Source organism: Physella acuta, unplaced genomic scaffold, assembly GCF_028476545.2.
Source record: "Physella acuta isolate Inbredline_101_S28 unplaced genomic scaffold, ASM2847654v3 ptg000699l, whole genome shotgun sequence".
NCBI lineage: Eukaryota > Metazoa > Mollusca > Gastropoda > Physidae > Physella > Physella acuta.
In genome coordinates, this window is record NW_026732218.1 from 744,089 (window position 1) to 766,253 (window position 22,165).

The following is a 22,165-nucleotide window of genomic DNA, read 5'->3' on the forward strand; positions in this document are numbered from 1 at the left end:
TTATAAACATTGGCTGCGGGTATTCTAAACAATGTCTGCTTGTCTTTCTGATTGGTGTGTTTATGTAGAATACGACGGATTTCTTTTATAACGAAACAATTAATAGCCTGACTGTAGGTTTTAGTCTTAGTGTATCCGAAGTGATGTTAAAACTAATACTTTCTAATAGAATAAAAATTGTTTTAAAGATATCGTTTTTTTTTTATCAAAGACAAAAGTCTTAGTCAAAATTGTATAGTGCATGTGTTGTACGTTTTATTGAAATGAATACAATCTTTCAAAATAAAACTGTTAAAATTTAGTTTATATTGAGTACCAAACTATTTTTTTGAATAATTAATTATAACCTTTAAAAAATATAAATGTGCATTAAATATTTGCATTTTATTTAAAAAGTCAAAAAAAACCCCGAAGAATCTAGGTCTTCAAAATATGATTCCACATACTATAAACACAATTTCAGCGCTCTTTAGTAATTTTTAAATATTTTGGTATTTAGTTCAGGAAATGAAACCACCGGAAAGAGCTGAGCTCTCCTTTACCGAAGACCGGAAAGTGGTCGTTTGTGTAAACAAATAAAATAAAAAAGCACGTGTTGTACATCCTCTTAGTTATAGCGTGACTATACGTTAGTTTTGCTTGATAATTTTAAAATCTATTGAGTTTTTCCGTCGTGTTTCCTTGGTTGTCCGGTGCGTAGTGCGAGTCGTATGGTGCGAGCAGTGATTTAGATTACACCGCGAGCCTCAGGGAGTGAGTGTTGGTAGCGAGTGTTTATCCACAGAGGTCATGAACTGGGCTGGTTGGGAACTTGACTACTGTTTGTTTAGTTTACGTCTTTTGGGCACTTGTTAATCTGTCTCATCGGCGCTCTCATTCAGGTAGTCTTGTATGTTTAGCATGAGGTATTACAAACAGGATTTATTACAGACAGTATGATCTCGCGGGGGGGGGGGGGCACTCGGGTTAATAAAGTATATATTTTCTATATACATTATATTTTGTTTTTTTTGGGAGGGGGGATGCAGAGGCGTAGCGACCCCTCCCGGCGCCCGGGGACAAACTTTCAACAATTTGGCGCCCCCCCACTCCCCATATATTTTTAATATTTATAGCAGCTAAAATAGCAGCTAAAATGAGCTTTTTGGCGCCCCTAGGGTCGGCACCCGGAGACATATGTACCCCCCTGCCCTCCCACCCCGTCGCTACGCCTCGGGGGGGGGGGGGGGTGAGAGCCTTTGCGTTTGTGCCGACGTGGTGCCTGGGAAAAATTCTGATTCCACAAGGTAACAATGCTTAAACCCCGAACATAGCCAGTGTTTCTTCCAGACTTTTTTCTCCGGGGGGGGGGGGGGGGCACTTGAAATCTTCGGGGGGGGGCGGTAAACTTTCTTCGGGGGGGCGGACACTGTTAAAAGTATATATTTTCTATATAAATTATATAAATTTTATTTCGTTCGGGGGGGGGGGGGGGCGGTAAAAATTTTTCGGGGGGGCTTAGCCCCCCCCGAAGAGATGCCTGGAAGAAACTCTGAACATAGCCCTCTCGCTTTAGATGACCAGTTTTACATATCCCTACAAGAGTGGTCAACTCTACGCCCAACTCCATTCTATGAAAAGAATGGCCAGTTCTACATATCACTAAAAGAGTGGTCTAATCTATGTCCATACAAAGAGTGGTCGGCTCTATAACAGGTCTTATATCCCCTGATTAATTTCAGTCAAGGGCCCAAGGTCATTCTCCAATTTTAATGAGGACCCTACAGCCTAGCCAAACATTACAGTACCTACCACTCAGGTCTGAAAGACTTGGGGTCAAATCACGGTTATTCCGTGTCATTTTGTTTGCTGTTCGTCCATGAGTCAACCCACATGTAATGGGCGCCTTAGGTAAGTCGAGAAAATAAAGGTATTGTAGTCACTCTACTGACTACATTGTCAGTCTGTTCATGGGGCTAGAGATATAGTAGAATGTACCTCAATCCGCCAATTCATGGAAGTGTTGAACTTATAAATATCGCCATATTTAAGTTCCCGCTATTTTCAACTATATTTCTATACAATTTTTTTTTAAACTGTGTTTAAAATTGCTTGCTTAAACTACTGAATTTTAACAAAAATTAGGTCAAACGTTTTTAGCTAGCTAACAAAATGGTAGCCGTACTCTCACCTTAATCCTTCTTCTAATCCTTAGTTGTGATTTAACCTAGCCAAGGAACCCCAAATATTGGTATTCTGAGCAGAGCTTTACCTTAATCTCTAGCATATACCTGAAATGTCTAAGAGAAGTAAAACATCTGCCGACTTACGACCTGCAACTTGCCGGCTCTTAACCGGCAACTTGCCGGCTCGTGATCTACAGTTTGCCGGCTTATATAACCTGTAAATTACAGGATCATCATAACCGGCAACGTGCCGGCTCATAACGGCAGCTTGCCGGCTCGTGACTTGCAGTATGCCGGATCATAACCTCCAGGTTGTTTATACACTTTTTTGTGTGGTTGTAAATCCCAGCTTATAGTTTTTCTAAGCCTCTAAAAAGTCTAGCACATACCGGCTAAGACTTTGAACGAAATCCCGAGTTTTGGCCAGACTGTGGCGTTTTCATAAACAACCGTAAAAATCGCAGATGCTTCCGGTTCTATTTGAACTTTGGGAAGTGTTGTTACATTCAAGAGAGGAGAGGTTAAAGAAAGGTAGTGTTATTACATTCAAGGAAGGTCAAAGAAAGGTAGTGTTATTACATTCAAGAGAGGAGAGGTTAAAGAAAGGTAGTGTTATTACATTCAAGGAAGGTCAAAGAAAGGTAGTGTTATTACATTCAAGGGAGGAGAGGTTAAAGAAAGGTAGTGTTATTACATTCAAGGAAGGTCAAAGAAAGGTAGTGTTATTACATTCAAGAGATGAGAGGTTAAAGAAAGGTAGTGTTATTACATTCAAGAGATGAGAGGTTAAAGAAAGGTAGTGTTATTACATTCAAGAGATGAGAGGTTAAAGAAAGGTAGTGTTATTACATTCAAGGGAGGTCAAAGAAAGGTAGTGTTATTACATTCAAGGGAGGAGAGGTTAAAGAAAGGTAGTGTTATTACATTCAAGAGAGGGTAGGTCAAAGAAAGGTAGTGTTATTACATTCAAGAGAGGAGAGGTTAAAGAAAGGTAGTGTTATTACATTCAAGAGATGAGAGGTCAAAGAAAGGTAGTGTTATTACATTCAAGAGATGAGAGGTTAAAGAAAGGTAGTGTTATTACATTCAAGAGATGAGAGGTTAAAGAAAGGTAGTGTTATTACATTCAAGAGAGGGTAGGTCAAAGAAAGGTAGTGTTATTACATTCAAGAGAGGAGAGGTTAAAGAAAGGTAGTGTTATTACATTCAAGAGATGAGAGGTCAAAGAAAGGTAGTGTTATTACATTCAAGAGAGGGTAGGTCAAAGAAAGGTAGTGTTATTACATTCAAGAGAGGAGAGGTTAAAGAAAGGTAGTGTTATTACATTCAAGAGATGAGAGGTCAAAGAAAGGTAGTGTTATTACATTCAAGAGATGAGAGGTTAAAGAAAGGTAGTGTTATTACATTCAAGAGATGAGAGGTTAAAGAAAGGTAGTGTTATTACATTCAAGAGAGGAGAGGTTAAAGAAAGGTAGTGTTATTACATTCAAGAGATGAGAGGTTAAAGAAAGGTAGTGTTATTACATTCAAGGGAGGAGAGGTTAAAGAAAGGTAGTGTTATTACATTCAAGAGATGAGAGGTTAAAGAAAGGTAGTGTTATTACATTCAAGGGAGGTCAAAGAAAGGTAGTGTTATTACATTCAAGAGAGGAGAGGTTAAAGAAAGGTAGTGTTATTACATTCAAGGGAGGAGAGGTTAAAGAAAGGTAGTGTTATTACATTCAAGAATTGGGAGGTCAAAGAAAGGTAGTGTTATTACATTCAAGGGAGGTCAAAGAAAGGTAGTGTTATTACATTCAAGAATTGGGAGGTCAAAGAAAGGTAGTGTTATTACATTCAAGAGAGGAGAGGTTAAAGAAAGGTAGTGTTATTACATTCAAGAGATGAGAGGTTAAAGAAAGGTAGTGTTATTACATTCAAGGGAGGAGAGGTTAAAGAAAGGTAGTGTTATTACATTCAAGGGAGGAGAGGTTAAAGAAAGGTAGTGTTATTACATTCAAGAGATGAGAGGTTAAAGAAAGGTAGTGTTATTACATTCAAGAGATGAGAGGTTAAAGAAAGGTAGTGTTATTACATTCAAGAGATGAGAGGTTAAAGAAAGGTAGTGTTATTACATTCAAGAGAGGTCAAAGAAAGGTAGTGTTATTACATTCAAGAGATGAGAGGTTAAAGAAAGGTAGTGTTATTACATTCAAGAGATGAGAGGTTAAAGAAAGGTAGTGTTATTACATTCAAGGGAGGAGAGGTTAAAGAAAGGTAGTGTTATTACATTCAAGGGAGGAGAGGTTAAAGAAAGGTAGTGTTATTACATTCAAGAGATGAGAGGTTAAAGAAAGGTAGTGTTATTACATTCAAGAATTGGGAGGTCAAAGAAAGGTAGTGTTATTACATTCAAGAGAGGAGAGGTTAAAGAAAGGTAGTGTTATTACATTCAAGAGATGAGAGGTTAAAGAAAGGTAGTGTTATTACATTCAAGGGAGGAGAGGTTAAAGAAAGGTAGTGTTATTACATTCAAGGGAGGAGAGGTTAAAGAAAGGTAGTGTTATTACATTCAAGGGAGGAGAGGTTAAAGAAAGGTAGTGTTATTACATTCAAGGGAGGAGAGGTTAAAGAAAGGTAGTGTTATTACATTCAAGGGAGGAGAGGTTAAAGAAAGGTAGTGTTATTACATTCAAGGGAGGAGAGGTTAAAGAAAGGTAGTGTTATTACATTCAAGAGATGAGAGGTTAAAGAAAGGTAGTGTTATTACATTCAAGGGAGGTCAAAGAAAGGTAGTGTTATTACATTCAAGAGATGAGAGGTTAAAGAAAGGTAGTGTTATTACATTCAAGAGAGGAGAGGTTAAAGAAAGGTAGTGTTATTACATTCAAGGGAGGAGAGGTTAAAGAAAGGTAGTGTTATTACATTCAAGAGATGAGAGGTTAAAGAAAGGTAGTGTTATTACATTCAAGAGATGAGAGGTTAAAGAAAGGTAGTGTTATTACATTCAAGAGAGGAGAGGTTAAAGAAAGGTAGTGTTATTACATTCAAGGGAGGAGAGGTTAAAGAAAGGTAGTGTTATTACATTCAAGGGAGGAGAGGTTAAAGAAAGGTAGTGTTATTACATTCAAGGGAGGAGAGGTTAAAGAAAGGTAGTGTTATTACATTCAAGAGATGAGAGGTTAAAGAAAGGTAGTGTTATTACATTCAAGGGAGGAGAGGTTAAAGAAAGGTAGTGTTATTACATTCAAGAGAGGAGAGGTTAAAGAAAGGTAGTGTTATTACATTCAAGGGAGGTCAAAGAAAGGTAGTGTTATTACATTCAAGAGAGGAGAGGTTAAAGAAAGGTAGTGTTATTACATTCAAGAGATGAGAGGTTAAAGAAAGGTAGTGTTATTACATTCAAGGGAGGAGAGGTTAAAGAAAGGTAGTGTTATTACATTCAAGAGATGAGAGGTTAAAGAAAGGTAGTGTTATTACATTCAAGAGAGGAGAGGTTAAAGAAAGGTAGTGTTATTACATTCAAGGAAGGTCAAAGAAAGGTAGTGTTATTACATTCAAGAGAGGAGAGGTTAAAGAAAGGTAGTGTTAAGGGTCTGGTGTGGACAGTGTTCCTGTTTTTATAGGTTGTTCAGTGGCGCAGGTAGGACTTTGTCAAAAAATAAGGGGGGGGGGGGGTAAAAATAATTCGAAAACAATTTTCAATAAGTAAAGCTATAACTTTATGACATTTCGAAACTATAAGCATTTAAAAAGAAAACAACACACCGACGCCAATAGCTGTTACCTAAGATATCTCTCATTTTGGGGGTTCAGGAGTGGGGTGGGGTAGGTTCTAGTTTCTCTGCCTATGTAACGAAATTGAACTTGATGAAAAATAACATGTAATTACGTTTTACAAATGTAACAGTAGTGTATGAACTACTTCTGATTGAGTTTTCCGATTTCATTTCTTTGGTCACAGAATACTATAAAAAAAATGTAAAAAAAAATAATAATCCCAAAGTGAATCATATCTACCCGTGTTTAGTTAGACAACTAGAGTTTTTACTGGATCGGTGACTATTATTGTAAAGTAAAATTACGTTTCCTTTCCGAAACTGACGGTCCGTGGTGCAAGTGAAGTAGAGTTAACCTGTTTCTGTGAACTCAGCATATGAAGGTATAGGTACCATCAAAGATGGATGGACTCAGGGATTTTCTACTGCCTTGAACCCGGATTCGATTTCGATACTTTCGGGGAGAAGTCTAGCTTTCTAACCCTAGGCCACTACATCCCCTAATTGTATTAAGCCGAATGAAAAAAAGTTATTAAACTAAACTTATTTTGAAACTTGAAAAATGCATCTAAAAAATAAAATGTGTTTACAAAACTCTACCCATTACCGAATGTACGGTAGGCAAAAAATAAAAATAGTCATCGCGTGTTCAACAGTGATTCTAAGGGCCGACGACTCCATCGCATTAATTAATGACACTGATTACTCTTCCTCTGGCCTTTAAATTTCAGACTAATTAGTAGCGTCCGTGAGTTGATTCACCCAAAATTAGAACCCATCCACCCCACCCCCTGTCCCAAAAAAAAAATACTCAGCGCATTTAGCACGCGATATTTGCATAGCCAGAAAACATGGTTTGCGGTTTGGGGTTAATTCCCCTTAATTTAACGGTCATGTATGACGTCATCACGGTCTGTGATGCCATTTCTGTCAGACAGCAACAACAATGTCACTGCTAAGGAATATTTATTAACAGGCTGGACTGAAAAGTTACATTTCGTTACGCTAGATTGAGAAAAAAAACAAAGAATGTAAAAACAAATTAGTAATATTTTGTAACATGTCAGTTAACATTTTTCATAGTTAGAATTTATCACCATCATAATTTTTCTTCCACTTTCTCTCTTAAAAAACATGGGGTAAATGAAGTAGAGTTGATCTTTTTATCATATTATTATAGTTTTGTCAGCACTATGCTCAGTCGGCTTTGGTTCCCTAACGTGAGCTAGGTACCCATCCGATTGGGTGGACTCAGGGAAATGAACCCGGGATCCGAACTCGAGACTTTCCGGTTAGCAGTCGTTCGTGAAGTTATGGCTATAAACTGTAAAATATGTTTGTGTTAAAAAATGAGTCTGTTAAAAATAATTCTATGCAAAAAAAAAAAAAAAAAAAAATGTGTAAAACGAAACAACTGGCATCAAATATCACAGTAAAACTTAAACGTGCGAGACACCGGTTATATTTCTTGGGGCTAACGTGTCTTTAAATACGCATTTTTAAAGTTTCTAATTTTAGGATAACATAAAAACTTGGCAGTAATTACTTTAGCAAACATAAACAGTTTTTTTTAATAAGAAGTTTTAATAGGTATATTATCCAAATGCAATAAAACAAAACACCAATTATAGCTATTTTATTAAGCAGGCTGTAACGTCAAATGTTGATAGTAGAACTAATCAGTTTAGGTTGTAAATAAAATACTTCTCCCGGTTGTCAAGGCATCCTAAAGGATAGGCTGAGTTTTAAGGTGCAGTTGGTTATTTTGAGAGGGCAATTTTATTTATTTGTTTGATACATCTACGTATGGGTCGGCGTGGTCTGGCGGTAGCGCGCTAGATTGCTAACCTGAAAGTCTCGAGTTTGAATCCGGGATCAAGTCAATAGATCGTCCTTTAGTCCACCCAGCTCTGATGGGTACCTAACTCACGTTAGGGGAAAGTAAAGGCATCTGGACATAATGCTTTCATATGTCTACGTGCTGACCACATTATCCCTTCACATGTCGAGGTCGAGAAACATATGAACTCTACTTCACCTGCCATTGGAGCGCTAGGTCTAAAGTGTTTTTTTTTCTCCTTTTCTTATACATCTACCCTGGCAAGCAGATTGTTGTTTATCTGTGTGATCTATTTGGACAGTTACATAGGAAATGTTAATAAGACATAGGACATACTTTATTTGGTTCAGATACATAGGACCTATCAATATAACAAATGCCTTATCCGTAACTCCTATGTCTATAGGAGCTATGCAGAGTTTCTTTCAGGCATCTCTTTGGGGGGGGGGGGCACCTCCCCCCCCCCGAAGAAGGTCTACCGCCCCCCCCCCCCGATCGAAATGGAATTTATATAGAAAATATATACTTTTGACAGTGTCCCCCCCCCCCACCGAAAATTGCTAGCTCCTATGGATTAGACACAGTAGCGTAGCGAGGGGGGGGGGGGGGCGGGGGGGGGGGGGACATATGTCCCCTGGCGCCGAGCTTAGGGGGCGCTAAAATGGGTTGGAAAAATAGATTGAAAGGTTGAGGGGGTGCAAATTATAAGTTTGAGGGGGGGGGGGGGTGCAAATCGAAAAGTTTGTCCCCGGGCGCCGGGAAGGGTCGCTACACCTCTGATTAGACATACCTGGGACTATCAATAATTACACACACACACACAAATACACACGCCACCCCTCCCCCCCCCCCCCCCCTTTATTTATTATTTACTCCACCAAACGCCAAGAAATGAACGCCCATTGAATCATGAACCGAGATTCCAGGAACGAAAAATGGTTCCATTTATTATAAATGACAGTGGCATTAAAAAAACAAACGGAGCATGTCAAGTTCACCGGAAGTGAGTATTAGTCACTTTAACGGCGCTCATCTGTCCCCGTCAGTCTATCGTGAAAAGGGAGGTTACCCACGGTGGAAGGTAGAGGTAATGGATTTACGTGGAAGAGTTATCTAACTTTCAATGATTGTTAAACTTGGATGTTGTTTTGCTTTAAACTGCGCGCTTGAACAAAAATGAACGTTATAAATTGATTTAGTATTTGATTTTTACATAATATTAAAAGCAATGCTAAACTGTAATGAAAACAGTGTGTGTGTGGGGGGGGGGGGAAGGGGGGAGGGTTACAGTTGTCCCTTGATCGAATGACCGGATGGACTTAATGTAAATCTCCTGTATCAGTGTGGACAAAAGTCAGTGATGGGCTTGATTCGGGTAGTCAACGGAAGAAGAATTAAGCAACGCGTTTATTTCCGCCAATGGACCGTCCGGGAAATAAACACCGTCCTTGTAGGCCTACCCCATTACGGGAGATGCTACATTTCATTAATTCGGTGAAAATTCTTAACGTTTACTCTGACAAAAATTATTTTTATTATTTTCGTACATCAACCATAGTCCTAGCCCCTTCCCTAACCCCTAACTCTCACTTAGAAATAATGCGTTAAATTATACTTTAAGCAGTTATACTTTATGCAATTAGCACTTTAAAAAAAATCCCAGAACTATACTTACATTCTACCATGCCGACACTCTTCCTTAAAAACCAGTCTAACGAAAAAATATGTTTGCCTATAAATAGAAACTAAATATACATCGCCGTTGACCGAAATAAGCACGTTGCTTATTTCATCTATCGTTGACCGATATAAGCACGTCCCTTGATTTGTGCCAACGCTTAAGTTCATTACTAGTAGGGCTCAGTGTTTCCTTCAGACATTTTTTCTCCGGGCGGAGGGGGGGGGGCACTTGAAATTGTCGGGGGGGGGGGGGCGGACACTGCTAAAAGTAAATATTTTCTATATTAACTATATAAATTTAATTTTGTTGGGGAGGGGGCGGGAGTGGTAGACATTCTTCGTCCCCCTCCCCCTAAGAGATGAAAAAAAACTCTGGAATGGCTGTTCATCCAGCTCCAGCAGCCAAAATATTCATGTCCAAAAGTAAACAAACGATCCACAGGTTTCTAAAGCAGGCCACGTTACATCACCACAGAGCGAAACCTCATCAGCGGGATATCCATCGAAAAACGTAGTTCACACGAAATTTAATGAACTTCCACTTTATGGTAGAAAATACAACAAAACGCAGATTTAGTATATACACCCACAACAAACCACACTGTACATAACGAGCGAGCTTATACACATACATAGACTAGACATACGCATATACAATACATTACACTCCGCATACACATACACCGCCCTAACACCATCCACCGCATGAGTGTTCGTCTACACAAGAAGCTTCCTTCCAAGGGAGTGGATGGACGTTCAAACTTATGTGAGGACACCACAAAACAAAACGACGCGAAACATTTTAATTTTCGTAAGAAATCGTGGACAAATGTGCATTTTGGAACTATGTTTACATTGTTCAAAGATCGAGGCTTTTGTCTTATTAGTTGTGATGATTTGGGGAAAGATTAAAGAGGGGGGGGGGGGGGGGGGTGGATACAAATAAAAGATAAAAAAAAAAAAACGATGACCCTTTTTTCAAAATAATTTCGCTAATCTTAACCTTACAACCATCGCAAGATTATTTTACAATCCTAACTCTTAAATGCATTAGCTTGTTGTATCCAATTATTAAAATCTCAATGTACAAACCGCCACCATCTGAGTGGCTTCGTTCTCCGGGAAATCCCGAAAACTCCCGCAACGCACACCATTAAATCTCATCGGGTTCAACAACGTTCTCCGGGAAATCCCGAAAACTCCCGCAACGCACACCATTAAATCTCATCGGGTTCAACAACGTTCTACGGGAAATCCCGAAAGCACACAAAACACGCACCGATAAATCTCATCGGGTTCAACAACGTTCTACGGGAAATCCCGAAAGCACACAAAACGCGCACCGATAAATCTCATCGGGTTCAACAACGTTCTACGGGAAATCCCGAAAGCACACAAAACACGCACCGATAAATCTCATCGGGTTCAACAACGTTCTACGGGAAATCCCGAAAGCACACAAAACGCGCACCGATAAATCTCATCGGGTTCAACAACGTTCTACGGGAAATCCCGAAAGCACACAAAACGCGCACCGATAAATCTCAACGGGTTCAACAACGTTCTACGGGAAATCCCGAAAGCACACAAAACGCGCACCGATAAATCTCATCGGGGTTCTCTCCCCCTTGGTCGAACGCAGCGAGCGCCTGATAAAACATTATCAGCTGGTAAGAAAATTAAATTGTCTGAACTTTCATTCAGGGCAGGTGCGTGCAGGCCTCTGGGTCGTTACATATAGCTAGGGGCGTCGAAAGAAAATTCCACCCCCCCCCTTCCTTCCTCATCCCACTCGCGAATTATTTTCACAGACGTGCATGGGTATGTTAAAGGTTCTTTATATAAAGAGATTTGTAATTTATTTCAAATGTATATCGCCCCGTTAAAACGTGTAGGTCTTGGCCTTCATGTATATTTTTTATAACGTACAACAGCAGTAAAAATAACATTTCACCTATATCGAAACCACATATAGCAAAGATATATTTCATTTTACAAAGTGTGTGTATTTTGTTTATTAGTTGGGAAGAAATGGATTCGTAGAAAATTGACGCCGAGACAAGAAAGTACCGAGACAAGAAAGTACCGAGACAAAAAAGTATCGAGACAAGAAAGTACCGAGACATGAAAGTACCGAGACAAGAGAGTACCGTGTAGAAGATTTTTTCTTCTTCCGGTATTGCTGTTATGGTCATGGTTAGGATTAGGCTCATGGTTAGAGTTAAGTCATGGGTAGGATTAGGATCAGCTATAGACAGGGTAGGATATGGTCAGGGATAGGGTCTGGCCTTGTGTTTAGGTTTGAGCTAGAGTTAGGACAAGTAGGTTTTTAGTACATCCTCGAATACGCCCAGCCGACGTATTTAACAAGTACCAACAATGTAAAATTGTTATGACATACTCGAATACGTGCTGTCGACGAATTAGTAAGTATCAGCAATGTACCAACAATGTACATTTTTAGGACATACTCGAATACGCCCATTCAACGTATCAACAAGTACCAACAATGTAAATTTTTAGTACATACTCGAATACGCCCAGTTGACTTATTAACAAGTACCAACAATGTAAATTGTTACGACATATTCGAATACGCCCAGTCATAGTATCAACAAGTACCAACAATGTAAATAAAAACATCTCTCCGTTTGAACATGACACTGGTGGCATGTTTTAACATCATCTGTCGACATCAGATCACAATAAACAAGCCACTCATAACAACATGACGTTTGTACTGCGGTACTCGTACTGAACAACACGCTATCGTTGTAAGTCTACTTAGATGTCGAGTCTCAGCATACGGCGAATTCTACTTCATTTTTTTTTTATTTTGTCACTTTCAGCTCTAAATATCGACATGGCATATAGAAAACGGTTTAGTTGTAAGTCTATTAGCTGTCGAATCTCAACATAAGGCGAATTCTATTTCATTTTTTATTTAATTTTTTTCACTTTCAGTTCTAAATATCGACATAATAAATCGACATGGCATATAAAAAATGCATAGACAATATTTAGAAAGGAAGTATTGCAAAACATCGTCAGTAGAATTTCCCAGACACGACACATTGGAATACTTATACAGCGGAAGGCAGAATGGGGGGGGGGGGGGAGAGAGAAAGAGCGACCACATGTACGCAATCAGCGTCAGATTTCTGAAAGATGACACCTTCACACGTAGATTGATCAAAACATGTGCATGTTATTGCATCATACATCGACGTAACCAACACGAATTATGCACGGAATTAACATTTAAAAATCAATATCATTGACACTGCCATATATCAACACGAATATATCATCTACGTTTTCCATAATTCCATAAAATGATCAGAATTCGTCAGAGGTGTAGCGACGGGGGGGGGGGGGTACAGTTATCCCCGTGCGCCGACCATAGGGGGCGCCAAAATGGGTTAGAAAAAAATTACAAGCTCATTTTAGCTGCACTTTTGCATTATAAATATAAAAATATATGGGGGGACGGGGGACGGACCAAATTGAAAGTTTGTCCCCGGGTGCCGAGAAGGGTCGCTACGCCTCTGGAATTCATATGCATTGAAAAAAAAACTTATTACCGTTTATTACAACCCCCCTCCCCTCCCCTCACACACTCACTCACATCATTCCCTCACCCCACCCCACCTTAACCCCCAACTCCCACACTTTCAACACGATACTGCACGTTTCAAGTAAACTACGATCAAAAACCCCAGGATCTCCAGTCGCCACTTGCTACTAATTTAAGATCCCTTACAAGTGTATCAGCTGGACGCCTTGTGTACGCTACACGCCAAGGCTTCTTCTAGGTGGAACGTCTTCGGTTGGTTCAACTGGGGCGTACAAGTAGACTGCTGGTCTAGTTGCTGTCGAGAGCTAGGTCGTTTAGACGGTAAGGTATGGGGCATACAAGTATACTGCTGGTCTAATTGTTGAGTAGTTTGGTCGTTTAGACGGTAAAGTATGGGGCATACAAGTAGGCCTATACTGCTGGTCTATTTGTTGAGTAGTTTGATAGTTTAGACGGTAAAGTATAAGGGATACAAGTATACCTGCTTGTTAAGTAGTTTGGCCGTTTAGAATGTAAGGCATGGGGCATACAAGTATACTGCTGGTTTAGTTGCTGAGTAATTTGGTCGTTTAGACGGTAAAGTATGGGGCATACAAGTATACTGTTGATCTATTTGTTGAGTATTTTGGTCGTTTAGACGGTAAAGTATAGGGAATACAAGTATAGGCATACTGCTGGTCTAATTGTTGAGTAGTTTAGTCGTTTAGACGGTAAGGTATGGGTAATACATGCTGGTCTAATTGTTGAGTAGTTTGGTCGGTTAGAATGTAAAGCATGGGGAATACAAGTATACTGTTCGTTTTTTTTTGTAGAGTAGAGTGTTTGGTCATTTAGTAAGACGTGGGGCATATAAGTATACTGTTCTGATATTTGCTGAGTCGATAATTTGGTCGATTAGGATGTAAAACATGGGGCACAAAAGTATACTGCTGGTCTATTTACTGAGTAGATAGTTTGGTCGCTTAGGGTAATGCTGAGTCCACAGGTTACAGTTGCTTAGGCCGCAAGACATGGATCGTATGGGGATTCTGATAGCCTAAGCTGAATGGCTACTGTGAACTTGATTAGGAACAGAGAGACAGACGGACGGGAGGAAGGACGGACGGACAGACTGACAGACGCAGACAGAGACAGAAACAGAAACAGAGACAGACAGACAGACTGACAGGTAGGCAGGCAGACAGACAGACAGACAGACAGACAGACAGACAAACAGACAGACAGACAGACAGACAGACAAACAGACAGACAGACAGACAGACAGACAGACAGACAGACAGACAGACAGACAGACAGACAGACAGACAGAAGGGCGTAGGGACGGACAGACAATTCTTTGATTCCACCTATTTTATTCTATGCACAAGCAAAGTTCATCTGTGAATCTCAACAAGGGCCGTTCAAGCTTCAAATTTACCATCCCAATCTATCCATCATCGCTCACGCATACAACCGTGCCTTAAACGCACGAATTTTTTTTTTTTGAGCTTTACCTACTCGATCTACCTCCATAGACGGGGCTTCCTCTATGGCAAAACAATAACGCGGCGTGTGAACTAGCAGCCCGACCCGTACACGTACCGAAAACGTACGGGGCAGCTGGATTTTTTATAAGCTGTTTGAAGCCTACGTGAAAACAAGGCGTCGGTTTGTTTGAACTTGTAAGTCTGCGCTCCCACCCCCCCCCCCCTGAGACGTATGGCGATAAATACCACATGGAGGTACTCACCCCGGGCTTGTTTGCCTTTATGGTGGGTAGATAATTAGGTCAAGGGGTGACCTCCAAGCATTCTTTCGTACTTATACGGTGCGGGTTATAACTTAGCAGGATTCGCGGTTTGGACACGATGTACTTATTGAACAGCGACTTGAATGGTAATAAATCGTATGTTAGATCTTGTTAGAACTTGTTATATATATATATATATATATATATATATATATATATATATATATATATATATATATATATATATATATATATATATATATATGTAGGCCCTATATAATTTTGCATATTGCATTTTAAAGGGACTGAACATGTTGACAGATGGGACGGTGTGGTCTAACCAGTAGAGAGTTAGGTTGCTAACCCGAGATTCTCTAGTTCAAATTCGGGTCCAAGTCAGTAGAACGTCCCTGAGTCCACCTAACTCTGATGGGTAGGCCTACCCTACCTAACTCATGTTAGGGAAAGTAAATATGGGAAAGTAAAGACCACACCTTCCCTTCATATGCCGAGGTCAAGAAACATATGAACTCTACTTCATCTGCCCAATGGATCGTTAGGTGTAAAGAGGATTCTTTCCTCTAACAAGTGGACATAAACAACGACCAAGGCCAAGTAGTGGTGCCCTAACCCCCCCCCCCCCCTCTTCCCCGCATGTCCTTATCCACTACCATTAACATGCCAAACACAGATAAGGGGCGAATAGTAGGACTGTAAAGAGCTCCTTACTCCCACACCTGTGAAAGTGATTTGTCCAACCTCGTTAGATACAAGTTACCCTGTGGTCATACCCCCACCCACCAATAGTAGATAGAGCGGGGGGGGCTCTCTTTGACCCCCCCCCCCCTTACGTTTTCTCCCTTTCATTCAGTGCTGTCACGTTAGAACATAAAAACAAACATGGGTGTTTCAGGTGGGGCTTGTTATCTCCCCAATGTAAGTGGCCACTCCGTAGTGATCGTGGACGCAATAAATCTTGGAGAGAGAGTATAGCGAAGGTCAAAGGTGACGACCATAAGAAAACAAGGCGAAGAGCTCTCCTGTGTTGACACTATTAGCATATTTAATCTCTCAACACTCGAGCTTGTATATCAACAAACCTCTACCATGCTTATGTCTGTTTTTAGAAGAAGAAGAAAAATAATCAATTTTGCTGTTTCAGCTATTTTAAAGTATCCAAAAAAATGTCTTCCAAAAATACATTGTTTACAAAAAATGCTAATTTAATAGGAGAAATGAAACACATTTTCTATAGTTAATGAACAATTTTAGTATAAATGTATAATGAATTAATGTATAAGTTGAGATTACTCAGATTAATAACATTAAATGTGAATGAAATCAAAATCTTGAGTATAAGAAAGATAACTCAACACACATTATTTCATCGAGTGGACTAAAACACATATATATATTTATTATATATGTGCACATAAGATGGCTAGACAGAGTTGGATTCTTAATTATAAAAAATATTCAACAACCGTTATAGTTTAATCTATTTTCATCAGAGAAGAATTCATTCTTTTAAAAATAAGTGTGTATTCTCATTCTTATGGTGCAAACTTTATTCAAACTTATCAGTGCAAGTTATAGAACGGCAGTGGAAACTTTGGTATAGAAAAAAAAACCGTATGCAAGGTACTCGCGGTCCGGCTCTGGCCTGCAAACAACTAGTTGTACCCAGTGGCGTAGCGAGGTCGGGTGTCACCCGGTGCGGCACTTAATGGTGTCACCCCCCCCCCCCCCAGAGGCGTAGCGACCCTTCCCGGGGACAAACTTTCAATTTTCGATTTGAACACCCCCCCCACACTCAAATTTTTCTCTATATATTTTGCTATTTTTTGCCTAGGTATCACCCCCCTAAATGGTGTCACCCGGTGCAGTCCTTACCCCTCCCCCCCCCCCTCGCTACGCCTCTGGTTGTACCATATTTCAATCCTTGTAAAAACATAGCACGCGCTATTGTAGAACTGTAGACATTGTGGAGATGGGGTAAGGATAGTGAGACCGGACTGGAGGGGGGGGGGGGAGGCGGTGGTAGTGTAAAATACTAGAAGGACGATCTACCTCTTATGAATCAAGGTAACAGATATACCTTTTGACACCCCTAGATCTATAAGCCATTTAGTTTAACTTTTCAGGAGGAAATACAACATTGACTGTATGGTAAAATATATTTTTAAAAGTTGGACCTCCATGTCTAAAGTATGAAAGTACGGATCATTTATCTCATCAGTCATATTAATGGAGATATTTTAATTGAGAGCAGTATTATAATTTCAATTAGGATTCTATTGATAGGCTTTGGTTTGGGTTTAAAATAACAGAAGTATTGATATTAGGACATGATATTAGTTAAAATTTTACTAGTAATAGCATCCAAACATCCATTTTATGTCATTATATTGGCATTAGTGTAACAAATGTACTGAAAGTATTGTATACTCTTGAATAATGTGAGATAACCTTTTTTCGATTATGAAGTAATATTTTTTCTACTTACGTAAATCGACTTGAATGACCTATTGTAAAAGATAATGGGCTCGTCCAGACGAATCTCGCCCGAACTGATGTCATCTCCAGCTTCCAAATAGGGATCCTCACGATTTATACCGTAGGGGTAAAAATTTTCTTCGCTCACGGCTTCAAGGCGCGCCAGGAAACAACATGCCAGGATCGAAACCAGCCAAGACATGGTGTAATTTTTTTTTTTGTACTCACTCAACGTTTACAAAATCCAGAAATTTATTAAATTCCAGTCAGAAAAATAAGCAACTTAATCTTAGAACATTATGGATTTATACCCTAAATAAATGTTCTTTAATTTAGTAGTGAAAGTTTTTTAATACTTAGAAAGAAGGCCTATAGTGGCTTATATGTTAAATACCTAAAGACGAAATAGAAATAATTAACTGTATCTTTAAGTCGTTTAACCTGAATACCTAAACTAAACAAGCCAACGCTGATTTTAATCAGGCCTGCACGTTTTTACGCTAAGAAAAAAAAACGTATTCTCTCTACGACCATGACTAAATCACTGACTTCATTCATGACTTATGACTTTAGAAAAAAAAACTACGCCCGAACCCACATTCGTTAACACTCTCTTAAGTCTGTGAAAATTAACAAAGTTCAGTTTTTAAATATGCTGAGTAAGCAAGGCGGCTGATTTAAGCAAAGCTAATTTAATTTAAAGTTCATTCAGTATAATCACTTTTATTAAGATATTTAGATATATTTTATCACAATTTAGAAAGAGGATTATCGTTTTAAAAAACCTTTCAAGAAAGAAAACAATGTTTATTTTATTCCATATTATTTTTTTTTATATTGAGAACATTAAATAGAAAATTACACGGAAACAACATGTTCATTTTAAGTAATTAATTAAGAAAATCAGATATCGTTGTTACATGCTTAAAACGCAAATTTGACACTTCCAGATGTAAGACCTACTTTCACTGACCTAAAGCGATAAAATAATGACCTACTAAAATGACCTATGCACTCCTATTTTCCTACACAAGAAAACAAATATCACATTTCATTACATCCAAGTTTGAAATACTTAAAGAAAGACAGAAAATCCAGAATTCTTTTTTTCTATATTCCACTAACGGACGTATGAAGTTCTTTGAGAGAGAGAGAGAGAGAGGTTTAATTGTCCGTGCGAGAATCTCTCACCGCGCGCTTACTCTTAACTCTGGTCTAGGAAGTGCCGAGTGGAAGTGGGGGGGGGGGGGGGGGGGGGGGGGCAGGGAGGGGAAGGGCCTGCCGGGGAGCGTTGGAGGGGACCTGGGGGAGGGGGAGGGTAGACGGTGAAGATGAGTTTTAAAATTATGTTGATTCTAAGCCCAACCGGCACTTGGCTATGCCGCACGTGTGATTGAAGAAGAAGTGGGGGGGGGGGGGGGGGAAGTTAAAATTCCGTGATTGAATGGGTTTGACCTATGGAAGTCTGGCTCAGAAACCTGGGCTCTTTCACGAGAACAGGTATGGGCTAGCGGCAATAGAATGGGGGGGGGGGGGGGAAGGAATTTGGTTCAACATTACGCAGACATGGTGTTAATTACGGCCTACTGGTGGTTTTTTTTTTTCAAATTTTGATAATAAATAAAATAATTTGAACTAACTTTAAAGTCGTCATAAAAATGTCATAATTTGAAAAAGCCTTGAAAATTTTGGTGATTTAAATTAACTTAAAAAATATATTTTAAAGTAGCCTTTAATAGCTGGCAACTTAAGTAGCTTTAAAGTGTGATTTTGTGAAGAAGCATTCAAGAATTTTTTTTTTCTTAATAAAGAGAGCAGTTTTTATTCTTATTAAAGAATTTATCTTGGAACTCCTTAAATAAACATTGCTTAAAACTTAAGAGTATGATACATTTCTGTTAGTATTTTGTTTTCTTGGAAAGACTCGTTGATATTTTTTTAATATAAACATCATCATCTTTTCCCGTTATAGTCCAAGACACACGGGGCGGGTGAAGTAGAGTTTACCAGTTTCAATAACTTCTGCATACAGGGGAATTATGTATTCAGCACTATGCGAGGGTAACTAAGTTTCCCTAACGGTAGTGAGGTACACTCCAGAGCTGGGTAGACCTAGACACGTCATACATGACTTAAGCACAGGATCCGAACTCGAGACTTTCGGGTTAGCAGTCGCGGGCTCAAACATCAGACCACACAGTCCTCCTTTTTATCGGTATGTTATTCTAGAAAGAAAAAAAAATACAAAAATAAAATAAGCCTGATAAGAAGGACAATCCATACTAGAAAGTGATTGATTGTGTTTGTTGACCGTGATATTCTCGATTGAGATTTCGGTAAAGTACATCGAGACTCATCAGCCAGGGGGGTTCGAACTCGGGACATTTCTGGTCAGCAAGCAAGCTCTCTATCGACCCGACCACGCCGAACTCCAGTCACGATATAGTTAAGAGCTAATTTTTTTACATGTTTTCATTAACAAATATTTTGTTACCTATAACTCATAAAATGCCCCCCCCCCCCACCCCCTAATAAAAAACTGCACATTTAAAAATAAATGGCCTATATATTTACGATTTAACGAATTTTGTAATTTTGTAATAATGCAAATAAACTGATTATAGCAGATGTCTTAACTCTAAAAACCTGTCTTTACGTCTTGTAGACATATTTTAAAGACAAAAAATTTCTGATTTTTAAAATAATGTTTGTTTGATATATATATATATATATATATATATATATATATATATATATATATATATATATATATATATATATATGTTGTCTAACATACTTTGTGTAGGTGGGTGTACGAAGTGTACACTCCTATAGACTCTCATATTGGTGTTCATAATTTTTTCCCCGTTCATGGCCCAAAGACACATGGTGCAGATGAAGTAGAGTTTATCTGTATCAGTTACCTCGGAATATATATATGTGGTAATCACTATTCCCAGCCACCTTTTCCCTAACGTGAGTTAGGCACCCACCAGAGCTGGGCAAACTCTAGACGCTTAACTGACTTGAACCAGGAATCAAACTCGAGAATTTCGGCTTAACAGTCTAGTGCTCTACCGCCGTCCCCGTGTATGGTGTTAATAGATTCAAAACCTAAATATGCCGGGTCCCTCCTCAGGCCATCAATGAGCCACTAATGTACAGTACACAACACACCCACCATGTCATGTAGGGTCTCCCTGACGACATGTGTCGGTAAGGTAAGGGGAGGGGTCGGTTTATTGTCCCGGCAATAGATAAAACAGGCATTTCTTTCTTTGATTAAAGGACTAATTAACTACATGGTAATTAGCTGTATCTCTCTACAGCGCGTGGAAAGATAAATATAGGCTGTGCCATTCAGGATTTATATTTGTTTTTTGTACTAGAAGTATTTATACCTACGCGAAAATATATATATATATATATATATATATATATATATATATATATATATATATATTAGGCCTATATATTTATATATATAAGGAGTGCGAGAGAGATAGAACTAGAGAGAGAGTTGCATAGGTATATAGATATAATATATCAAAATATTCTATCTAAACCTAAAAGTAACAACATAATATTCACTTTTGCTGATGTAACAAATATAACAAAATTTAAAAAAACAAACTGATCACAGTCTTCAATAAAAAAAAATCTTTAAAAAAAAAGAAAATCTAAATATCGGAAAACCCATACAAATTACACGTATAATTAGATTAACATTCCCCTCTTTTAAAACGCAATTACGCGCAGCCGTAATAAACAATTAACTTTTTTATTTAATTTTAAAAATTTAAAGAGTTTCCTAGCCGACACTGCTCACCAATGCGCTACAGACACTCAGCGCAGCTACTAAAAATAAATTACCACCTTAGCTAAATGGGTAGGCCAATGCATCGTTACTGCCGGAGTCTTTGGAAATTCTTCAAAATTTGAAATTCTAGGTCCTCAAATCTAATAAACATTCCTTTCATCCTTCACCCCCTCCTCCTGCACCTCTTTCCTTTCTATGCACATTTACACTTGAAAAGAAAATATTCTTGAAAAAAAAAAGAAAAAGAGAGAGAGAGAGTTTCTAAGCTGAACTCCCGCCCAAACCCCCGCAGCAGAAGTGGGGAAGATCGCCGATTGGCTGTCGCTCCGTGGCGCTTAGGTGACGTCATAAATTCAGCAGACGAAATCTTCCTCGCCACGTGAGATGCGACCGTTTACGTTTCACTCACAACAAAGAAATTGTGAGTTTTAAACAAATAAATTTCCCCTCATAGCAAAATAAAAGCGTCTAAATATAGAAGCCGCGCAGCAATATAACTACAAGCAGACAACGTATCAAATTTCAGCTAAATTTAGACTTAATCCTTAGCGGAAATTCCATCTTCTAAAAATAGAAAACAAAAAACTTTTCAATACCTGTTTTTACTTTCTCGTATATACGTAGTATAGAGAAAGTATTGTAATCGTGCAAAAAAAAAATCTAGATTTTTACAAATCTCGACGTTTTACACCTCACTGATACGGAAAAACATAATTTTGCAATCTTGTCCGTATGTCTGTGTGTCTGTGTGTGTGTGTGTGTGTCTGTGTGTGTGTAAACACGATAACTTGAGTACCGTTACAGCTAGGTTGATGAAATTTCATATATAAGTATTTTATCAAAATCGTAGATTCGTATCAACTTTTGAGCGATTTCCGATAACCGGAAGTGGTACTTTTTCTACTTTGAATTTTTCAAAAGCCTATTACTTGATTACTATTTCAGATAGCTAATGAAATTTCACCTGTAAGTAAAAGATCTAATTCTCTACCTTCTGTTAAATTTTGAGTAATTTCCATTGACGGGAAGTACTAATTTACGCTATTTCCGATTTCTCAAAAACGCATCTAAATTTATAAACTACTAATAATATTGCGCAC

The 22,165-nt window shown here is 38.7% G+C and overlaps 1 protein-coding gene across 1 annotated transcript in view; it reads right to left on the minus strand.

Annotated features, from left to right (window-relative positions):
- The window catches only part of LOC131949505 (nidogen-1), a 59,398-nt gene extending 40,970 nt beyond the window's left edge, over positions 1 to 18,428 (minus strand). Inside the window, exons 1-2 of the mRNA XM_059311397.1 lie at positions 18,244 to 18,428; positions 17,256 to 17,639 (exon numbers count right to left, since the gene is read on the minus strand). Coding sequence (XP_059167380.1) covers positions 17,256 to 17,447 — 192 coding nt within the window. The 5' untranslated portion in view covers positions 17,448 to 17,639; positions 18,244 to 18,428. The remainder of the gene's footprint in view (positions 1 to 17,255; positions 17,640 to 18,243) is intronic.
- Positions 18,429 to 22,165: the final 3,737 nt, after the last annotated feature.